This window comes from Argiope bruennichi, chromosome X1 (assembly GCF_947563725.1).
Source record: "Argiope bruennichi chromosome X1, qqArgBrue1.1, whole genome shotgun sequence".
Classification (NCBI taxonomy): domain Eukaryota; kingdom Metazoa; phylum Arthropoda; class Arachnida; order Araneae; family Araneidae; genus Argiope; species Argiope bruennichi.
The window spans coordinates 19,314,514-19,336,830 of NC_079162.1; the positions used below are offsets into that span (position 1 = coordinate 19,314,514).

The window sequence follows — 22,317 nt, forward strand, 5'->3', positions numbered from 1 at the left end:
TTCAATCTAAAATAATATTGTTGCCTTGTGCTATAATGCACAGTGACGTATGTTTGCATAAATTATTATTTAGTTCTTTTTAAAATTAATTAAATTAATTACCATAAACAGGGATAACTTTGCCAATTTTTGAAAAAAAAAAATCTGTAGTAAATTCCTGAACCAAGCAATGGAAATGACAATGACTTCATCGTACAGAGAAGACATTTAATTTTGTGTGCATTTTAACTCCTATTAGTTGTTTGCAGATTTTAATCGGCACTTTTGTTTTTAATTTGTTGAACAACTGTGTCTGATAGTTTTTTAAAAAGTTAATCAATAAACCGTTTATTAAAATGTAAGTGAAAAAAAGTTTTTGTCTTAAATCAGTATGTAACCCCTTATCAAATTCACTTTTCGATTTAAATTTTATGCTACATTTAATTTCAGTTTAATAATATAAAGTGTAAAATTGTACCAGAAATCTTGGTAAAAACTGGACGACTTTGCAAATCTAGATTTTTGTCTTTTCCACAAGCTCTTGTAAATTCTTTTTCAAATTTCATAACTGTTTCAGATATGTAAACTTAGTAGAATCAAGTTATGAAGTCAAGATTATAATGATATTACGTTTAACTTTGCTGTCTCTATTGTGGTTAATATTAGGAATTGGCAAGTGGAAAAGCATAGGAATGTTATAATATTGAAGAAAAATTGAGAATAAAAGTTAAATGCCTCTAGTCAAAGAAACCAATACGCCAGATTTTTTTTTAACCTTGATAAGGAAGATGAGATGCTCGAACAAGTCCTTTCATGTGCAGATTGGGGAATGCTTTTTGATACACTTGAACTACTGCTAATAATGAAGATTTTTTAGATTCTTTGGGAAGGAAGATTCCATAATTTTATCGGTGACAGGAAAACACCGGTCCGTTTTAAGTACTTCTACTGCAAATCATACTTGGAGTGAGCTCATAAATGGAAATATGATCAGGAGAATTGCTATCACATCACAGATGAATATGGCTGCGCAATTCGTTTGTATGAAACATATGACAAACATGATCAAATACTGAAGTTCAACACGATGGCGGAGACCGATGTACGGTTTTTCAAAACTAAGACTTCAAATATTTGCTGTAGTAAAATTCTTGAGGAAAGAGTTTGTCAAGAATTTTATTGGGAAACTCGATTTATGGAGACAGGGTGTCGAGTAATCATCTTGCGAATGAATGACAAAGAAAAATTTCTTTTACTTCCTGACATGCATAATGAAACTTTATTGAATATGCAAGGTATTGTATTTATAATTTATCCTCCTTAGAAAGAAAACTGTGAAGAATTTATTTATCCTAACGAACTTGTAAAACTTGTTTTGGATTAGGGAAATTTAAACATTCCAATTTGTATTTTTCGAATATTTTGAGTGTTTCTTTAGAATAAAAAGTTAATACTAATGTGCAAAAAGTTTTCATAATTAAAAAACCTTTATTTTTTGGGGGGAGGGGGGGGGTCGGCGAATTTAGCACAATTAGTAAAGTTTTTCCCTTCCTAACGTAACTTTGCCAACGTTTTTTTTTTAACATATCAATATTTATTTAAGTTATCCCGTTTCCATTGAATGTAAAACTAGATATCAAAATTGATAGTTTATGATGATTCTGAAACATTTTTATATATTTCTAATTTATAAAGCAGTTGAAAGAGATTTTCTGTTATACATGTAAAAAAGATATTTATATTTGGATGAATTTCTGAGCATCACACAAAATGTTTCTAAAAATCTATGAAGATAAATTTATCTTTGATTTAAAATATTTTTAAACGATTTTAAAATAAGGCATAAATATGTTTTAAAAAATCGGGCAATCTTTCAGAGCAGCAGTATTCTCATGCTAACCGGGCACAAAGAAAATGCGAATATCAAATCTTTTCCATTCTGGAAAAATATTAAATGTATGATAGTAATTATGGTGTTTATATCTATTTAAAGATATTAAATGGGGAAGCTCTCGGCATGTGATCAATAGGTCCCGCCGCCCGCCATAACTATTTGTGGGAGGTTTTGCATGCTTTCTAGAAAACTACCCATTTTCTTAAGCTTCAAACTATAGCTTGCAGAGCATCTTAAATTCTTAAAACTAAAATAATATTCCAAGCATTTTAGAATTCCAATGGCTTGTTTATTCTTTCAACTTAACAGGGTATATTACAAACATTGCCAGATTCCAGAAGGTTTACAATTGATCATCAGCTATTATACAAAAAATAAACGAGATAATATTAACAAAATATGTTTATCAAAGAAAAATTCGTTTGCTTTTACCTTTTAAAAATATTTAACAGAAATAAAAATAGTAGCAGTTATAAAATGTCTGAAAAGGAATCGTCTGCTAAATGCCTATTAACAGAGTTAGACTATGATATTTACCGAACACTCCCACCTTTGATTATTCGTTAATAATCAAACAAAGAAATAATAATATCATCAAATAAGGTAAATAAGCATTGGATACAAAGTAATTTGCATTGTTCAAGTCCTCAAAATCTTGAAGGCACTTTTACAGTTTTACCTCTTCTTGTTGTAAGAGGTTTTTCACTAAGAGGGCTTTCATCTTCTGTACACTTTATCTCAAGAGGATAAATCCGACGAACAGGACGTACAATCTCATCGCTTGGTGTTTTCAATCGCACTATTTTAACGTTTTTATCTTTACCTGGATAAACTAAGAATTTTAGCCATTGGCCACATTAATCTTTTCTTTGAATCATCTTCACTTAAGACGATTTCTCCAGGTTTTACTTCATAATAATTGCTTTTCTTCCGTGGTTGTAATAATATGCCTAAATATTCACAGCGAAATTTGTTTCTTATGTGTTGTCTATGATTTAGTCGATATTTCAGACGCCTTTTAACATCGGTAATGTCGAGTTTATCTAACTCGGGCACTCCCACCGTCGGAATATCTTGTATAAACATTGATGGAGTGAGCGGAATGAGATCATTGGGATCTTCGGATAAGTACGTAAGAGGTCTGGAGTTAATGACCGCCTCACAATCACATAAGATAGCAACTAATTCTTCATAGTACAAGCAGGCATTCCCTAAAACACGTCTAAGAAGTTTTCTCACCATTTGTACAATCCGTTTCCAAAATCCACCCCGCCAGGGTGCAGAGGGGGGTATAAATTTCCATGTTATTCTTTGGATAGAAGTTTCTCTTTCGATCACATCCCAATACAGGTTTTGCAGAAAATTTTCAGCGCCTACAAAGTTAGTGTCATTATCGCTGTAAATAACCTTTGGTGGGCCTCGTCTCGCTATAAACCACCGAAGGCAAAGGGGGAAGGATCTAGTATCAAGTGACAGTGTCAGTTTGAGGTGTATTGCTCGATACACTACACACATGAAAAGAACTATCCAACATTTTTCACCTCCCTTAAGCGTAAGTGATCCAGCTAAATCTACGCCACTCACTTCAAATGCAGCTGATTCTTCTACTGTGTCCTGAGGCAAACCTATAGGTTGGATCTGTATGTTTCTGGAATCGTATCTCTTGTATCTAAAGCATTTGTTAATTTCTCTACGAATGGTTCTTCTTCCATTTATAATCCAGAAATTTTCTCGCAATTTCGATAATAGAATCTGCACTTCAGTATGAGAGTTTTCCATATGAGCCTCTCTGACAAGAAGCTCTACTAACCTATGTTTTCCAGGAAGAAGAATGGGGTATCTAAAATTTCGTAAGTCGTCCATCTCAGTTAATTTTGTTTTAATCCTTAAAATACTCTCCTCATCTCTAAAGATATTAAGGGTCTTCAAGCCTTTAAATGATTCTTCTGTGGAAGACTCTTCTTGAATCATCCTAATAATCCTTTTTTCTTCATTTATTTCAGATATAGTCAAACATCCCTCCTTTCTGCATTCCTTTTCGTTCTTAGAATTATGGTGAAATCTTGAAATCCAACCCAAACTTTTAATGATTTTGGCGTAGCTGAAAAACCGAGAGAAAAGACTTGCAGTAACCGGAGAGTTGCTTACAAGACTAATTGATTTGCCACATTTTTCTTCAGAGACTTCATTAATATGGTGATTCGATTCTGGCCCCAAATCCTCACATAAAAGTAACTATTTGGGTCCCTCCCACCATTTAGAAATCAGAAGCTTAAAAACGGAGCATCCACGAGAGGGCAAATCGGCGGGGTTTAATGGTCCAGGAACATTTCTCCAGTCGTCTATATTTGACAGCTTCCGAATTTCATTCACTCGATTGCAGATAAAAACACTCCAAGGTTCGTCTCGTCTGATCCATTGAAGAGCTGTGGTAGAGTCGGTCCAAAACTGTGTTTTCACATTAACAGTATTTAAACTCTCTTTTACAAATTTTGAGAGTCTTGCACCAATGCAACAGGCAAGCAGTTCCAGTCTCGATATAGTAATGGAACTATGGTTAATGGAGCTATTCTAGATTTAGCAACTAGTAATTGTACAGAGGTTACATGGATTGATTGGCATCGGATGAATACAACTAATGCATATGAAATGTCGATAGCATTGCAAAATGCGCGAAAGCTAAAGGAAGAAACACTGCTGCTAAAAATTTTCCTCGGAATTTTCACAAAATGTAACATTTTAATATCTTCTTTCCCTTTAAGAATTTTTTCCTTTATATCCATTGATACTTCCGAATCCCAGCTTTTTTTCGATCATCAACTCTCTTGCAATAATATTTTAGGTTGCAAAGAGACTGGATAAGTAAAATCAATCGGATCAAAAACTCTATTGGCATAAGATAAAATCACAAGTCTAATAATTGTATTGGGAGGCATTTCCAGTAACGAATTATCACAAGAAAGCACATCTGATTTTTCCCACAAAAGTCCTAAAACCGGAGTTGGTTTGGGATCTTTTAATGAAATTGCCTTTCCTGTGTATTCCCAACTTCTAAGGTCAAACTTGTTTGTGCCATCAGCTTTTTTGAATCTTCAATAAAGGGTTGCAGTTTCTGCTCTGAATCTACAGATGTTACACAACTGTCGACATAAAATGAGTTCTTTAACTTCACAGCAGTATTATGGTAAGGAGAAGATAAATACTGGTCCAAATGATGGTGGATGACAGCACTCAAAAGAAACGGGCAGCAATTCAGGCCAAAAACTATTCTGGTATGCTGATAAACTTTAGTCGCATCTCTGCTGTCATTCTTCCACCACAGAAATTTCAAGTATTTTCTATCTTTAGCAACAGATATTTGAAGAAACGCCTTTTTGATGTCTGATACAACACCAAAAGTTTTCTCCCGAAATTACAAAAGTACTGAAGGTATCATCTCTATAAAATTTGGACCTTTCATCAAACAATCATTCAATGTGAGATTACCTCTTGATTTGCATGAAGCGTCAAAAACTGGCCGCACTTTGGTGGTGGAATCATTTTTAAATACTCCTCGATGAGGTAGGTCGTGACCAGTGTTATGTATCTGGCAACAGCCAGATTAGAGAAAGGAACTGTTATGTATCTGGCAACAGCCAGATTAGAAAACACCTTCCAGGCTGTGTGACGCGCGCGTGTTGTTTGTACCTTTTTGAGTTCCGTAGTTCTTCGTATTGTACTTGTTCAGGTGTAGTTGTTGTTATGCTCGTTCGTGCCTGTGCATCTTAATACTAATAAATGTTCTTTGCGTGTATGTAAAACGAATCGTATCGTCTCTCGGTCTACCTGGCATACATGACAAAAAGTTGGCGACGAGGATGGGATCTTCGAACATTAGTTTTGAATCTTATGATGCGTCTGTGGAAGACTGGTCCAGTTATGTGGAACGTTTAGAATCTTACTTCGTTGTTAATGGGATCGAAGATAAAATGAAAGTCCCTGCTATTTTAAGCCTTATGGGAGCAACAACGTATAAATTGTTAAAGAATCTGGCCACTCCCAACATTCCTTCTGAATTGACGTATCAAGATATCGTAAAATTACTTTCGGAACATTTGAATCCTAAACCACTGGAGATGACAGAACGGTTTCGTTTCTACAAGAGGAAGCAATTTGAAGGCGAGTCCATTGCAAATTATTGTGCCGAATTACAAAAACTGTCGATACACTGTAACTTTGGGAACAATTTAAGTACGATACTTCGTGATAAATTGGTGATGGGTCTCAAAAACGAAAATATACAGAAAAAGCTGTTAGCAGAGGATAAGTTAACATACGAAAAAGCTAAGAGCATTGCATTCGCTATGGAATCTGCTCAGAGAGATGTGTGTGAAATTCAGAATCAAATGGTATCGATAAAAAAATTACATAGTTCGCAAGATAAAACTATCAAAAAAGATTTTTCTAAATTTAAGAAATCTGAACCTACAAAGAAGTTTGATAAATCTAGGAAATGTTACAGATGTGATAGTACTCAACATTTAGCTCACGAATGTAAGCACAAGAACACTCAGTGTAGGAATTGCTTAAAGAACGGGCATTTGGCAAAAGTCTGCCGCTCAAAACGTAACGAAACAGTTAAACAAATAGAATCTTGTTCTGAAACTGTACCAGTTAATAGCGTTAAATCACCACGACATGCAAGGGATAAGATTTTATTAGAAATTTTTGTTGAAGGGAATAAGTGTTTATTTGAATTAGATACTGGAGCTGCTATTAGTTGCATGAATGTGAATGAATTTAAGAAACTTTGTCCGGATGTAGCCATTAAGCTACCAAATTATTGCTTAGGAATTTCGATAATTCTATAACATCAGCTGGCCAAGCAGTGGTGCAAATTCAATACAAAGATCAAATTAATACAGAAACTATTTATTTGGCACATGCAAAAGTAAACGCAGTCTTTGGTCGTGAATGGTTGAGAAATTTCCAATTAGACTGGAGCTCAATTAAAGCAGTTTGGGTTGGAAATTGTAATTCTCGAACCAATAAATTAAATATCTTGCTTCAAAAGTATGAGAATTTTTTCTCCGGGTATCTGGAAACTGGAAAAGTTTTGTTGCCGTCTTCAAATGAAACCTAATTACAAACCGGTATTTTTTAAACCTCGACCAGTACCATTTGCTTTAAAAGAAAGAATAGAAACTGAACTTAAGATGTTAGTTGCAGAAGACATAATTGAGCCGGTGACATATAGTGAGTGGGCTACACCAATTGTTCCTGTTATCAAACAGAATGGGAACCTACGAATCTGTGGTGATTATAAGGTGACTATAAACCCGGGACTAAAAATTGAGCAGTATCCTTTACCCCGTATCGAGGACATTTTTGCTGAACTGTCAGGAGGGGAGTTCTTTACTAAAATCGACTTATCTGAGGCATACCTTCAAATGTTAGTTGATGAGCGGGACCGACATCTATTGACGATCAATACTCACAAGGGTTTGTTCCGTTACAAGAGAATGAATTATGGTATAGCCTTAGCTCCGGCAGTGTGTCAGAGAGCCATTGAACAAGTTTTGTCAGGCATCGCGGGGGTACACGTATTTTTAGACGATATTACCGTAACGGGGAGAAATGATCAAGAGCATTTTGAAAGGTTAGAATTAGTACTACAGAGAATAGAAGAATATGGTCTCAGAGTAAATTAGCGGAAAAGTGAATTTTTTAAGAAATCTGTGAATTATTGGGGTCATACAATTGATAAATTCGGCCTCCACAAAACACAAGAAAAAATCGATGCAATTACGAAGGTACCAGTTCCAAAAACTGTATCTGATTTGAAGAGTTTTTTGGGTTTAGTCAATTACTACGGAAAATTTATTCCCAACTTATCTACTCGTGTCGCTCCTTTCAATAATTTACTGCAGAAAGGTACTAAATTTTTGTGGACTGCAGAATGTGAAAAAGCTTTCAAGGCATTGAAACAAGAAATTGCTTCAGACCGAATTTTATGCCATTATGATCCTAAGTTACCTCTTGTATTACAAACTGATGCATCACCAGTTGGAATAGGAGCAGTTTTAAGTCACATTATGCCAGATGGTTCAGAAAAATCAGCCATGTTTGCATCAAGGTCTTTGACTAAAACGGAACGTAATTATTCGCAGATAGACAAGGAAGCATTGAGTATCGTATGGGGAGTAAAGAGATTTTATCAATATTTATTTGGTCGACATTTTGATCTCGTAACCGATCATAAACCCCTAGTATCAATTTTCGCACCTAATCGTAGTTTACCATGTCTATCAGCAACACGAATGGTTCATTATGCACTTTTTCTCCAAGCATTCAGTTATACAATCAAGTATCGAAACACAAAGAATCATGGCAATGCCGATGCACTTTCACGGTTACCACTGACAGTTGACAAGGACTGTGAGTACTTGACTGAAGCAGACGTGACAAATATTTCGCAAGTTGAATTAATGCCTGTTACAGCAACCGACATAGCTAGAGCTACTAAAACTGATAGGAAATTGTTCGAACTGTATGAAAGTTTAAAATCTGGAACTGAATTACCTGTGCCTTGGAAAGGTAGAGAATCTGAATTTTCATTGCAAAATGGTTGCATGATGTATGGTCATAGAGTATGCATTCCTGAAAAGTACCAGAATCAAGTTTTGGAAGAACTTCATGTTGGACATCCTGGAATTGTCAAAATGAAGGCCTTAGCTAGAAGCTACTGCTATTGGCAAGGTATTGATGCCAGTATAGCCAATTTTGTTCAGAACTGTTCAGCTTGTATCGCAACGAGGAACGAACCAGCAAGGATAAATCGGCATCCGTGGGAATGGCCAAATGGACCTTGGCAAAGGATACTCGTTGACTACGCTGGTCCTTTAATGGGGAAAATGTTTTTTGTAGTCTCTGATGCATATTCGAAATGGATAGAAGTCATTCCGATGAAAAATATTACAGCTAGTTTTACAATTCATCATCTTCGTATTCTTTTTGCTCATTATGGAATTCCCTTAACTTTGGTTAGTGATAACGGCGCAAGTTTTACTAGTTACGAATTTCGACATTTTTTGAAACTGAATAATATTAAACATATAACTTCAGCACCTTACCATCCTGCTACGAACGGACAGGCAGAAAGAATAGTGCAGTTGTTCAAAGCTTCGTTGAAATCGAGTAGAGGTGATTCTGGAGATCTAAATGTGAAATTACAAAGATTTTTATTACAGTATAGAATAACTCCACATTCCCTCAAGGGAGAAACTCCGAGTGCCTTGTTTTTGAAGAGATGTATTCGCACTAGGCTTGATCTTTTTAAACCAAATTTGAGAGACAAAGTTGTTCAGAAACAGAGTTCGAGACTTGACACAGAATCTATCTTGCGTCAGTTTCAGGAAGGGGAGAAAGTAGCCGTAAGAAATTATTCCGGACCTAACAAATGGAAAATTGGAACAATTATAAACCGGGATGGAGCTTTGAGTTATAGCATACAAGTTGGAACTGAAATTTGGAAGAGACACGTAGATCAAATAAGGAAATGTGGGAAGTCGATTGAATTATCCCAACCTGCTACTGAAATTCCAATTTACGATAAAGAATTGAATTTTCCAGATGAGCCAGTATCCGATGATGTTGCTGAATCGGAACCGCCTGCACCTGTACCTGAAGTTGTCCCTGAACCTAAGGATGTACCTGTATCTGCCACTCCAAGTGATGATATGCCACCTGGCCCTGTACCAGACGCTTCCGGAAAGACGAAAACTGATGTGCCACTCCGACGCTCAAACCGAATCAGGAGACCTCCAGAGAGACTCCACCTGTGACTCTATATTTTGTCGGGGAGGAACTGTTATGTATCTGGCAACAGCCAGATTAGAGAAAGGAACTGTTATGTATCTGGCAACAGCCAGATTAGAAAACACCTTCCAGGCTGTGTGACGCGCGCGTGTTGTTTGTACCTTTTTGAGTTCCGTAGTTCTTCGTATTATACTTGTTCAGGTATAGTTGTTGTTATGCTCGTTCGTGCCTGTTCATCTTAATACTAATAAGTGTTCTTTGCGTGTATGTAAAACGAATCGTATCGTCTCTCGGTGTACCTGGCATACATGACAACCAGAACCCTCATCAGAATGTTCTGTAATACCTTTTTTCTTCCACTCTTCGAAGACAGCATCATAACATTCGAATTGATTACCCTTGTTGTTTCTTACGGCACTTGCCATGGACAAGCCCGCTGTTCGAAGACAGAGATTTTAAGCCAGAGGGGGAGCGTCTCTTGATTTTTTAGTAGCACCAACTAGGGCCAACAGTACGTCTTTGCTACTCACGCATCACTCATTCGCTTGCACAAGCCTTTTTTACAGGAGGGCACATTCACACCTCTCACAGATAGAACAGAGGAAGAACAGCTATGCCCAAACTGGGACTCGAACCCAGGACGCCCATATCACGGGGAAGACGCGCTACCCCTACGCCAGGACGCCGGCTGATTGCCCTTCAATAACTTCATGCTAGTAGAAACGAGCCTTTTTCCAGCAATGTCTCTATTTGAAGGTAGGTCATCTTGACTGCGTATCCAGGGAAGCTTGAGCTTATATCTTCCATCTTTGTCAATTTTTACATTTCTGGAAAAATAATCAAAAGCTTTACTTTCTAAGTCTTTTAAATTATCAGACTCACATGGGTACATTATACCTAGAGTTTCTAGTCTCCACAGGTCTGAAATGTCATTACTTTGAATAAAAAGAGATATAGAGGAGTTTTTGTTGAAAACAGGTTTTGGTTTTCCCATTACTCCAACCCAAATAGGTTTCAACAGCAATCAAACCAGATGACAAGGGGCATATATTTCCTGTGAAGATATTTCCAGCATAATCAGCTCCTATCAACTTCAAAATATATGATTTTTGTGATCCTGTATCGAATAATGCTCTTACCACTTTGCTTCTTCCACCCGTCTCAATTAATACTAAAAGTGTATGCAAAAGAATTTCCTATTCGCTTTGATTTGATAACACTATATTTCCATCAGTGCTGGGACTTTCTGCGATGTTAGGTTTGGCGTTATTGAACTTTTCAAAACACATAATTGTTCAATGTCTTTGCTGACAAAGCATACATTCAACACTAGATTTATACTTTCTAGAAACGTGTGCAACCTTTAAACAGGCAAAGCAGGCCTTATTCTTCTTTAAAATATCTTGTTTTTCCTCAAGACATTTTTTGTGCTTTGAAACAGTCTTGAAAATTATGGACTTTTCCACAAAATAGACAAGATTTCAAAAATTTTGCTTCATAAACCAAATCATTAGCCGTGGGAACAGGAGTTTCGAATTCTCGATATTTTTTATCATGCCTCCGAGTTTCTGTGGAATTGAAGCCTGATTTTGCCATCAATATCCTCTCTTCCTCTTCAACTTCCGTTCGGAGAAATAATAGCAATTGCGACAATTTATCGCCGTAAGAATTTGTACCATCTATTTTCTTTTTCACTGGATTTCGTAGCCAAACTCTCAATAAATTTTCAGGAATGCAAGATTCCACTAGCGGGAAAAGCATAGCAGCATACTTTTCCGTAGTTATGTTAATAGACTCCAGTGACCTTAAATATGATTATAATTTATCGTAGCATTTTTTACTACCAATGAAAGTAGTTCTCTTGCATAGTATTCAACAAGAAGTTCTTCACGGCCAAATCTAGCCTTCAGGCTGCCAACAACTTTAGCATAATTTTTTGCAGTTGACGGATAACTATCAACTATTTCCTGCTCTCTACTGCCTATTATTGTACTCTGTATGAGATATTGAAATTTTACTTCATCGCCCATGGTAACGTCCTCGTGAATTCTGCCAAATTGGCTCCAAAAGCTAAGCCAATCTTTAACTTCACCGCCAAACTTAATTAATTCTATTTCGGGAAGTTTTAATTTAGCTTTCTCTACATTAATTGATTCCGGCGCTTCGGACATAAAAGAAAGTTTTTCTAAACATATTTTTACACGAATCCGTGCAGCATCTAATTTTTCGCGATAATATTCTATTTTTTCGTACTCTTCTTCATATTCTTCAGATTTAGCAGTTACTAATGCTTTACATACGCTGTCATCAAATTCTGCCAAATTAGTAGCAACTCTTTCTGAAGAACAAAGTTTTATTTCAATATCATAACGATTTAAATTTTCTTCATTCAACGCTGTTATTACTGCATTATAACGTTTCGTAAAATGCACCCTGACTGAACTACGTCTTTTCATCAGATCTTCCATAATTGAAAACGAAAGTTTAATTTACTGACTTTTTCTTCAATCACGTCCGGGTCACCACAATTCTGCATGCTTTCTAGAAAACTACCCGTTTTCTTAAGCTTGAAACTATAGCTTGCAAAGCATCTTAAATTCTTAAAATTAAAATAATACTCCAAGCATTTTAGAACTCCATCGGCTTGTTTATTCTTTCAACTTAACAGCGTGTATTAAAAATATTGCCAGATTCCAGAAGGTTTACAATTGATCACCAGCTATTATACAAAAAATAAACGAAACAATATTAACAAAATATGTTTATCAAAGAAAAATTCGTTTGCTTTTACCTTTTAATAATATTTTAACAGAAATAAAAATAGTAGCAGTTATAAAATGTCTGAAAAGGAATTGTCTACTAAATGTTTATTAACAGATTTACATTATGATATTTACCGAACAGGAGGTCTATTCCTGGAAAGTGCGTAAGTGCGAACAATGTGGAAGGGACTTTCCCGAGGCATGATTGAATTCTTGTTCGAGAGCTTCCATTGGACAGATCGTATCGATTGTTACTTTCTATCGTAATCCGACCTATAATCAAAATATCGCCAGTAAGATCATATTAAGGATTTGAATCATACCCCTTTTTGAAAAGTATTAATCAATGGTATTTGGGACTTTTTGATGTTGGTTAAGTAATAAAAGAGTGTAAATGATTCGTCATCCCTACAAAATAGCAAGATATGTAAGCAAATTAACCTGACCGATTTGCAATCGGTGATATCTGGTAATGGGAACTTTAATGTAATAAAAACTTTTATTTTTTATGCATTTTGAAAAAAATATTATATTATGGGAAAGTCATCCGTAGGAATTACGACCCTGAAACGATTTCGATAATTGCGCATATCATTTTATATTTTTAGATTTTGGAGCAATAACTTAGTAAACGAAAAATGGCAATCGCGCTGTGTATTTTGATTTCTCAGCTTTGATGGTTTGTAAATAAATCGGTGTTTTGTAACGTTTGTGCTGGATTGGTTATTGTGCTGTAATCGCTGGCAATAATTATTTGAAAATGTTTCTTTTTTGATATTATTTAATTTGCTCAATTTAACATGCCTAGACCTGAAACCAAAAGATCAAGTGGGTTTTTCAAAGGGGTACTCGATGGTTTGCGCTCTTCTGTCAGTCAGCGATCAGACTATATTGCTGATGAAAATCTGCAGCCTGAACTCTTCCGGATTCTTAAGGTGACCTATTTTTTTTTCTTTAATTGAGATTAAATCATTTTTTTTCCTCAAAATTAAAATTCTTTAAAATTTTTACTTCTTCTATATATATATTAAAAACAAACTACCACTTTTTCTATTTTCTTTGATTGCAATGACGAGCATAACAAATAATTTTTTTCAACCAGTTCTGTTTTAAAGAGGAAAGTTTATTATATCCAAATTTTGAGAAGGGGAATTATATTTTTTCTTATCTTTAATTTAATATTTTCTTACCCTTATTTTTAAATTGGTTTGTAAAAGGTATAGCAGAAAGAATTATATTCTATATTCACTAAGTTTTGTGCATTTTAATTTGGCAGTTATTGTAGATAAGTGTATTTTATGAACTTTTTATAATTATATTTCCCCTGAGATGTTTTTAAGAGGTGTATTATTCTTTTCATTTATTTCATCATTGCATTAAGATATGAATTTTGAGGAGATGTGAAAAATTGTGTTAAGGAAGCAGTTGCCTTTGAATTTAGCAAAAGTGACCAAAATATGGAATTTTATTTTTAACATTTTATCTCAAAACTATATGCTTATATGTGACTGAGATAGGATGATAAAATATATTGTTAACTAAAATGAATATTTAATAATTCATTGGAGTAATTATAATCACTTTTTTTTTCAAAATAATGTTCTAGATTTAAATTTCTTTGAAATGTTCCAAGTGCCTTAGTTGTAAATATATAATATAAAATAAAGATTCCTGCAAAGCTTTAAAATAAAATTGGGTATTTATTTAATTCTTTTTTTCATTTTGAATTCTTTTAGAAAATTAAAAGTGAATTTTAGTTTTTGAATTCTTGTAGAAAATTAAAAGTCAATTTTAATTAAAAAACACACACAAAATTTTTAAGAAAATACATTAAATGCACATACAAATATTTCTAGCAAATTAACTTTGAAATAGAACAACAAAATAATATCCAGTTTTATTTCAAATGTAGTTTTATATGATACTAGGAAAATACTAGAAAAAAATTACTTTACTTGGAATATTTTATAATTTTTGAAAATGATAAATTAAAATTTTTTAGAGTAATATGATTTATTTTTGATAGATTTATAAATTTATTTCAATTATTCTAATGTATATGCATGAGAAATTTCTGAACTCTAATTCAGTAATTTGCAAAAATGTTTAGCACTGAAAATTGTCTCCTTAATCAGTCATCATAGTTGGCAAATCAGTGTATATTATTGATACAAAGTGAAAATATTCATTTTTCAGCTGTGATTTATGGCTTTTTCTCTTGGCTAACTATTGGCTTTGTAAATACTATTGGTGATTTCCCTGTTTACTCCATTTGTTGGTTGTATCTGACTTTTGATTCTTTATTCTAATTGTGTTTAAAATTTTCTATGCTGAGCAGTAAACATTGCAAAAGAATGTTATCTGTCTTGCTTATTTCCATTAACTGTTGGTTGTGTTTATCATCTTTAATATTGCATCTGTTTTATGATGAAAATTACTTAATTAAAATGTATAAAATCAGCATATTTATATGTTTTACTTGAATATTTCAAAGAAATGGTAATATGAATAGTAAATTTTTACCTTTAATAATATGCCATATACCTTTTTATGTGTAACTTTATCTCAATAGTAAAAATATTCTTGAACACCAACATGGAAAACATTTTTTCATGACCTCAAAAATGCATGTAATTAGGGGGAAAATAGGATAAAAAAATATTAATGATAAGAATCTAGTTTGCATATTTATGGAGCTTTTTTGAAATGTTCTAAATCAAAATACCTTTTTTTTGTAATTACTTGCACTTAGTTGTAGTGGAAAAAATATATGCAATGGATATTTGTCACATGTATTTTAGTAATCTTAAAAATTTATATATTTAACTAATTTACAGAAGGAGACCTAAATTTTAAGCATTGAATTATAAACATTAAATAAATAAATGGATGAATGTGTATTTAAATAAAAGAAAAACTGAAATCAAAACATGATCTAAATACAAGATATATATAAATTATAATTACTACAAAGGTTAAAATGAAAGGAAAACAGTATTGAATCCATTGTATGTTTTTAACTTTGAAAAACCATATTGGGTTTTTAAATTTTTACTTAATAATATCACAAATGAGTAAAAACTGAAAAAAAAAAAAATTAACTTGACTAATAATTTATTCAACTCTGCAGGCTACAAATAAAATTTCCATTACAATGCAAAGTTCTTTATAATAACTCCAAATTTATCATCTGATCATAGTTTATTATTTGAAAAGTGAAGAAATACAAAATAAATCAGTGACCATTTTAGTTTGCTGCTGGAAAGTCTTGTGAATCAAAGGTAATAGGTGTTATAAATATTGTTTTTGTAATTGCTTTACAATTATTGCAGAAATTGTTATATATACTGTTTAAACAGAACCGAAAGCAACCTTTTATATTTAAATCTAAGGCATGAATTGCTGCACCAAAAAAATAAAAAAAGCCATAGGGCCATGGTATTAATTGAAAACAATGACTTGCTTGATAAACATGCTTTAGGAGGCCTTGTTGTTAAAGATAATATTAGTTAAACTTAGTTTAAAAAGCTGATGAAATATTAGAAATTGCTTCTCACTTTCATCATGTTTTATTCTGTATCTCTCATTGTTCTTACTAATATTTGACAATATTATATATATATATATATATATATATATATATATATATATATATATATATATATATATATAATATAATGTAAAAACATATTTTTTAAGCAGCTTCATGGCTAATGAGAGAAGACACTTTGAATATTTTAAAGCTTTGTTTTTATTCTATTCCGGAAGGCATAATTTATGTACAAGCAAGAAGCAATGAGATATGTCAATCCACAGTGCGACACAAGACAAAAAGAGAACAAAATATTTTTCCTGAGTGAATTTATTCTATGAGATTCTGATAGGGATTTTTTGACACTTGTTGATTTAGGTAAGGAAATATAGGTATCTTTTAAAAGAATTTGCTTGGCATGACAGATTTTTATCCCTTCACTTGGAGTGTGTGAAAATGTCGATTAAAGCAGTTTTAAAGAGCTTGTGTAGCATTAATTAAATAAAAAAAGGTGGAATTGGATCAGGAAATAAGAGAACATTTTAGAAATAACATGGGTTAAATTAAGATACAAATTAGGAAATTAAGTTTAAATTAGAATTAAGATTAAGTTTAAAATTATATATATGCATTAAAATCTGACAAAGTAATATTAAAAGATTTAAACTAGTTTTACTGAATTTAAAATAAAGTAATATTTGTTTTTCATTAAAATTAATAATAAATCTAGTTAAAATTTTATGCAAATATGTCTTATAAACATATTAATAACCATGCATCTGAGATTAAAATTGATCTGATAATTTATTTCCTGTTATTTTTGAAACTTTTGCAATTTTACTTTAGATTAACTTTGCTATTTCATTGCTGTTCAATTTTTTTTTTTTTTTTTTTTTTTTTTTGTTGTTGAATTTGACAACTTTGAGTGTAACAATCTAAGAAATACATTAGTAATTCATATATTCAATCATTGTGTTTGCTAATAGATGGTTTTGTACTATTTTTTACATGTAATTTAGAATAAAAGCATTATTTATGAAATTTTATTAAAAAAATCATCTTTTGTTTATAGAAGCATATGATGTGCATTCATTATCTAAAATAAATTATAAAAATGTATTTAAATTTTTTAAATATGATATCTGAAGTGGAAAATTTAAAAAGTTTCTATTATATTAAAATGTTTAAAATTAATATAAATTTTGATTAATCAAGTGATACATATGTTTGAAAACCATTGGATTTGTTCAGAAACTGGAATTGTATGTCTCATACAATTTGAAAGAAAATTAAAGTTCTTGCTTATTATTTATAAAATGTGCATAAAAAATTGAAAACCATTTTTATATTGCATTGTGAGCGTGGACAAAAAGTTTATTCATTATGACAATCAAAAATGAAAAGTATGACAGATACTTGGTGAACAGATCTATGAAACTTAAAACAAAATGTTCATATAAACGAAATTAGTTCTAAATGATTATACAATTGGGCCAAACTATCACTTCTGAGTGAGTTGCTTAGTGAGATAAATGATAATCATTGCATAGTATGATTCTTTTCCCACAGTCTTAGTCATTGATACATCAAGTGTAAATATTATCTGGGGTATGGGGCAATTTTTTTTTTGGAAACTTTTACAGTTATTTTTCTGTGTTAACATAGCACATTCACTGATATTGCTGTTTTGGATTGCAATTTGTTCTCATTTATTCAGTTTGGTGCTGCAGAATACCAAGTTTGTTTTTAGAGGCAGTAAAAGTAAGACTGGATAAATGAATTATTGCCCGATATTCTAAATCATATATTAATTAAAAAGATAATGGTATATCAAGTCATTTCATGGGTGGGGTGATTTGATGCCCATATTTGTTGCAATATTTATATCTAATGTCAGATTAAAAAAAGGTGACATGATTTATAAATTTATTTTTCAAATAAGAATATTTGGGATTTTAACTCGTGTCCAAGCATATTTCCCGAGTTATGAAACATAATAAATACAGAATTTCTTGTTTGTTGATTAATATTATAACAAAAACAACATATAATAGTATTACATGTATTTAATGTTGATTATAAACTTCTAAAGGGCAGTACATTTATTAAATTTTCCAGATCCAAACTTATTCGAGACGGACAAACAACATTTCACACTCTGTGGATACCCAAAGCTCTTATTTTTGTTCTTAGATCGCACAAAATTGTAAAAACTTTTTACAGTCCCCTTCTTGCTTTAGCCCTTTCTCAGTTGGAAAAATCAATTTTTGCAATCATTGTTTGTTTGTGAACAAAACTCAAAATTCAAGCAAGAATCAACATATAATGTGTTACCTTACCTTAACACCAAAATTATATTCTAAGAATTTTGAATGAAATCTGTTTTTGAAAAGTTTGCTTAAGCATCCATTTGCATATGAACATAATTTGTTAAAAATGCAACGAATTAGATGACTGGAATGGCAATATGGCCTTCATAGTTAACTATGAGTAAAATTATGGGTACTTCAGAGGAAGGTTTTACAACTTTGCAAAATGGTCTAAGCATTTTACAAACATCTCTGGATAGACGAACTACTTGGATTAGTTCACCCAATAGTTCCGGTAGTGCGTCTTTCAGCATGTGAGCCTTGACATTTTTTCTTGGAAATATCAGCATAGGAAGTACATTATTTCCTGTGGCATTAATAGAAGCAATAATAGTTACAAGCTGCCCACATTCTTCTGAAGTTACCCATCCAACTTGTTTCACTCTCTTATCTGCAACTACCTTTGGAGGAATATTGTTGGATTGGAGTTGTAATGTCTGACTCATCCAAATTATGAATCTGTTCATTTCTTTTGAAAACTGCTTTGTAATTGTTAAAAGAGGCATTGTCATTTTCCCTGTTGAAACTAATAGCATGGGAAAGGCTAGTGGAATCAGGCATTCGAATACTCAATTTTTGGGAGTATCTCTTCAGAAAAACTAAATACCAGTCTTTTCCAGCCTTTCTACTTTTTTTTCTTTTTTTTTTTCTTGTTTCTATTTTTTTTTTTTTTTTTTTTTGCACATTTTTGTTTACAACCATAGCAAACTGAAACGCTAGTGTTCTAACTTCATTTATTGTTCATATGAAGTTTAGATGCTTGTAAAAGATAATCTACTAGCATTACTCCATTGAAATCTCTAAATACCAAACGGCTTTCTATTTTGTTTTATAGTGGAACCTTTTATTAAGTTCCATATTCATTTAAAATTTATTTACATGGCGACTAAGAGTACTTTTACTTAAATCATATGTTTTAGTTGCATTCCTAATTGGCAACTTATTATTTAGGATATTTACTGAACTGTTTCTAGGTCTAAAATATCAACAATAGAAAACTTCCTAATTTCTTTCCTAGATCCCATTATTTTTGTTATTTTGATATTTACCTAAAAAGAAAAGAGTTTTCTAAATAACAATGGTCTTTCCTCCTATTTTAGCACATATAGAGTCTCAACATATTTATATAGGGCATGCAAATATTTCCTTTGGACTACATTATGGTGGGGCAGCTTGGGACAGCATCCCAAGCTGCCCGACCACTGTGTGTCCTAACCTGCTTCACTTGGATCATAATTATGTAACAATTCTCAAAAAGATAGGCTTAGTAATACAATGTCTTTTTTAATATTAAAATTATTATGAAAGCACCTGTTTTAATTCCCATATGATTTGATTTAAAATATTTTATTTCTTGCATAAAAAACATTGTGTATGAAATTACCCATTAATGTAACTCTAGATCTTATAAAACAAAGAAAATTAGATGAATTTCTACCTGCTAATGCGAGATCCTAAAGTACAATGGAGAGTAGATTGTGCTGTCCTTTGTAATGCCTTAAGAAAACTATATTCTGTTCCAACCTAACTTGGCTTGGCTGTATATTCTACGCATGCCGAGTCGCAGTCGTTGTCAGGGGAACTGGGTTACTTTAAAGTACGAAGTTACTAGAAATGCTGATGGCTGGCGAAACTTTATCTCGCAAATTTTTCACCAAATAGTAAATATTTATTAACTTTATTATATTATCATTTTAAATGGGAGAATTAATTCTTTTATTATTTTGTTCAATATTATTGATACATTATTTTAATAAATCTTTAAAGTTATTTCATTTCGTTTCAACGTTTTTCAAAGGGGGAAAAAATCCCAAATCTTTCAATATTTTGTAAAGCTTTGTTCAGCTAATGTTTTTCGAAAAAGATATCTCTATCATCGTTCACACCTTTTAAAACTTTTATCTAATGTTGGGATCTCATTTCTACGAAAAAAATGCATTGATTTTTCGTCGAATACAGGATGATGTAAACTCATCATATTTTACAAGCCTTGAATGTTTACCTACTGAGCCTGGTCGCTTTTTTCCAACGGTACTAAATGACTGGATGCCTTTATTTCTTTTTTCAAGCGGAAAACTGTTCTTTGCGAAACTTTATCAACGATTTGATTGGTAGAATCTTGAGGGTTTTCTTCCAGGAGTCTAAAATAAACATTTAATTTGTTTCTGCGTCCTGCACTTTTTATTGGTTTCCCTCGTCTGGAAAGTGTATACAGCGTGGTCGGTGATAGCACTTTTTCAGACATTTTAGAAGTGAATAGAAAGCACGACTTGAATAAATATTCAACAATCGAAACTAATAACTAGTAATGTGATTAACATGTATAAAAAAAATCAGCTGGTAAAAAAGAGAGAATAAAAAAGTACGAATAATGATAATAACGGTTGCGAACTAAATGAAGCAAAGTTGGCGGTGACGTACAAGAAAAGCGCGCCAAATATTTGACCTTGAAGACCGGTTCTAGCCAAAGTGGAATTCATTATGTCAATCTTTTGGTTTTATTCATTCGCTTTATTTACAAAATACTTAACAGGTACAAGTACTTAGTCAGCATTTCTAACTTGAGAATAATTTTAAATACATACTGATAATACAGCGATTTTTGTAATTTGTGATATTATTTGATAAATTTCTGCGTATTTTAGTTATTTTAAAGTCAAAAGTGATGGGGAACTCTTTCCCAACGCGGAGCGTCACATTTTCTGTCTTTTACATTACTGCCAAGTTAGGGTGAAATAGAGTATAATTCCTATTTATAAATTCAAAGTTGAAATTTAAGGTGTCCCAAGGTGAGGCATGTCCCATTCTGGCCCACTTTGATCTGCATAATTCATCTGGATTCAGTACATTTCTCATTACTGAAATACGTTATTTTTAAAAATAGTTTAACATCTTGCCCACAATTTCGAGAAAACATTTTATTTTCGTGTTCGTAGTACTTCTGTGAAATACTTTAAATGTTCAGTTTTTCAAGTTTCTCTTTCCTTTTTTATTAAGTCAAAGTTGCAACTGTCAACCAATCAAAGTGAACGCCAATATTCACGATTAGCAATTTTTTTTTTCAAATTATGATGATTGAATGATGTACTAATTGACAAATGTTTGTATATGACATTTTTTTTGTGTTGAATAAATTTGCATTGGGTCGTTCCAGGTCAGATCACCACAATTTTAAGGTAGAATTTACCCACACTGTCGGATTTTTGTAAAATTTTACCCAGATATATTATTTATATATAATTGGAAAAATCCCCAATTTCATATAGATGTGAAATTTCCTACCCCCCCCCCTAATTACAGATATGTAAAGACTCAGAAATTTGCCCAAAAATGGCGAATTGCTTTAGGAGCTCTCCTAACTGAGCTATAGAGCTGTGAGAGGTGTCATTTTTCAACATTTTTTGTCCTTTTTGTGATGATTCGCAACACATATAGGTTAATGTAGACAAAAAAGGTTGCCCCAAAAATACATTTAAAAAATTCCATATTTACTCCAGGAATAGTTACTAAACTGTAGATTACTTGGCAAAATATAAATTTAGAACGATGCTATGTTAATTGTTAAAATAATTTAAAAATGAGACATAAGACTTAGGCCGTTTGGCCATAAGAAATAAGATCGGAACATAGAGAGACTCGGTCCTTCTTTAGAATCTGTGTATGTGAATCTGATTTGTGTCGCTGAGGCTGAAACGTCCTTCATATGATGTGTTGTGGAACTCTGGAGACATGCTCAGGTGTTGAGCCTGTAGCCTTGTATCTGAACTAGTGATAAGATATCGGCTTTGGGCTCGATGGGCTTCCATTCGAAGTCAGATTCCATTAACGATTCGTCGTGTATGCATGCTAAATCTGATATCAGGGCTAAAACATCTCCCTGTTGGTGTTGTACTGAAGTTTGGAGATGTGAGGGAAATGCCAGCTCAGGTGCAGCTCTTGTCATCCGACAATAGTTTAATATTTTGATGCCGGTCCCACTTTAAC

The 22,317-nt window shown here is 32.7% G+C and overlaps 3 protein-coding genes across 3 annotated transcripts in view; 2 read left to right on the top strand and 1 right to left on the bottom strand.

Annotated features, from left to right (window-relative positions):
• Positions 1-2,692: 2,692 nt before the first annotated feature.
• Positions 2,693-3,844, bottom strand: LOC129959159 (uncharacterized). Its single transcript, XM_056071981.1, has one exon. The coding sequence runs from the start codon at positions 3,842-3,844 to the stop codon at positions 2,693-2,695; it is 1,152 nt and encodes a 383-aa protein (XP_055927956.1).
• A 3,224-nt stretch (positions 3,845-7,068) lies between these two features.
• Positions 7,069-9,696, top strand: LOC129959160 (uncharacterized protein K02A2.6-like). The gene is made up of 2 exons (XM_056071982.1): positions 7,069-7,554; positions 7,666-9,696. Exons 1-2 carry the CDS (start codon positions 7,069-7,071, stop codon positions 9,694-9,696), a joined length of 2,517 nt encoding a protein of 838 aa, XP_055927957.1.
• A 3,408-nt stretch (positions 9,697-13,104) lies between these two features.
• LOC129958844 (syntaxin-binding protein 5-like) overlaps positions 13,105-22,317 on the top strand; it is a 112,600-nt gene continuing 103,387 nt past the window's right edge. The window contains exon 1 of the mRNA XM_056071566.1: positions 13,105-13,367. Coding sequence (XP_055927541.1) covers positions 13,233-13,367 — 135 coding nt within the window. The 5' untranslated portion in view covers positions 13,105-13,232. The remainder of the gene's footprint in view (positions 13,368-22,317) is intronic.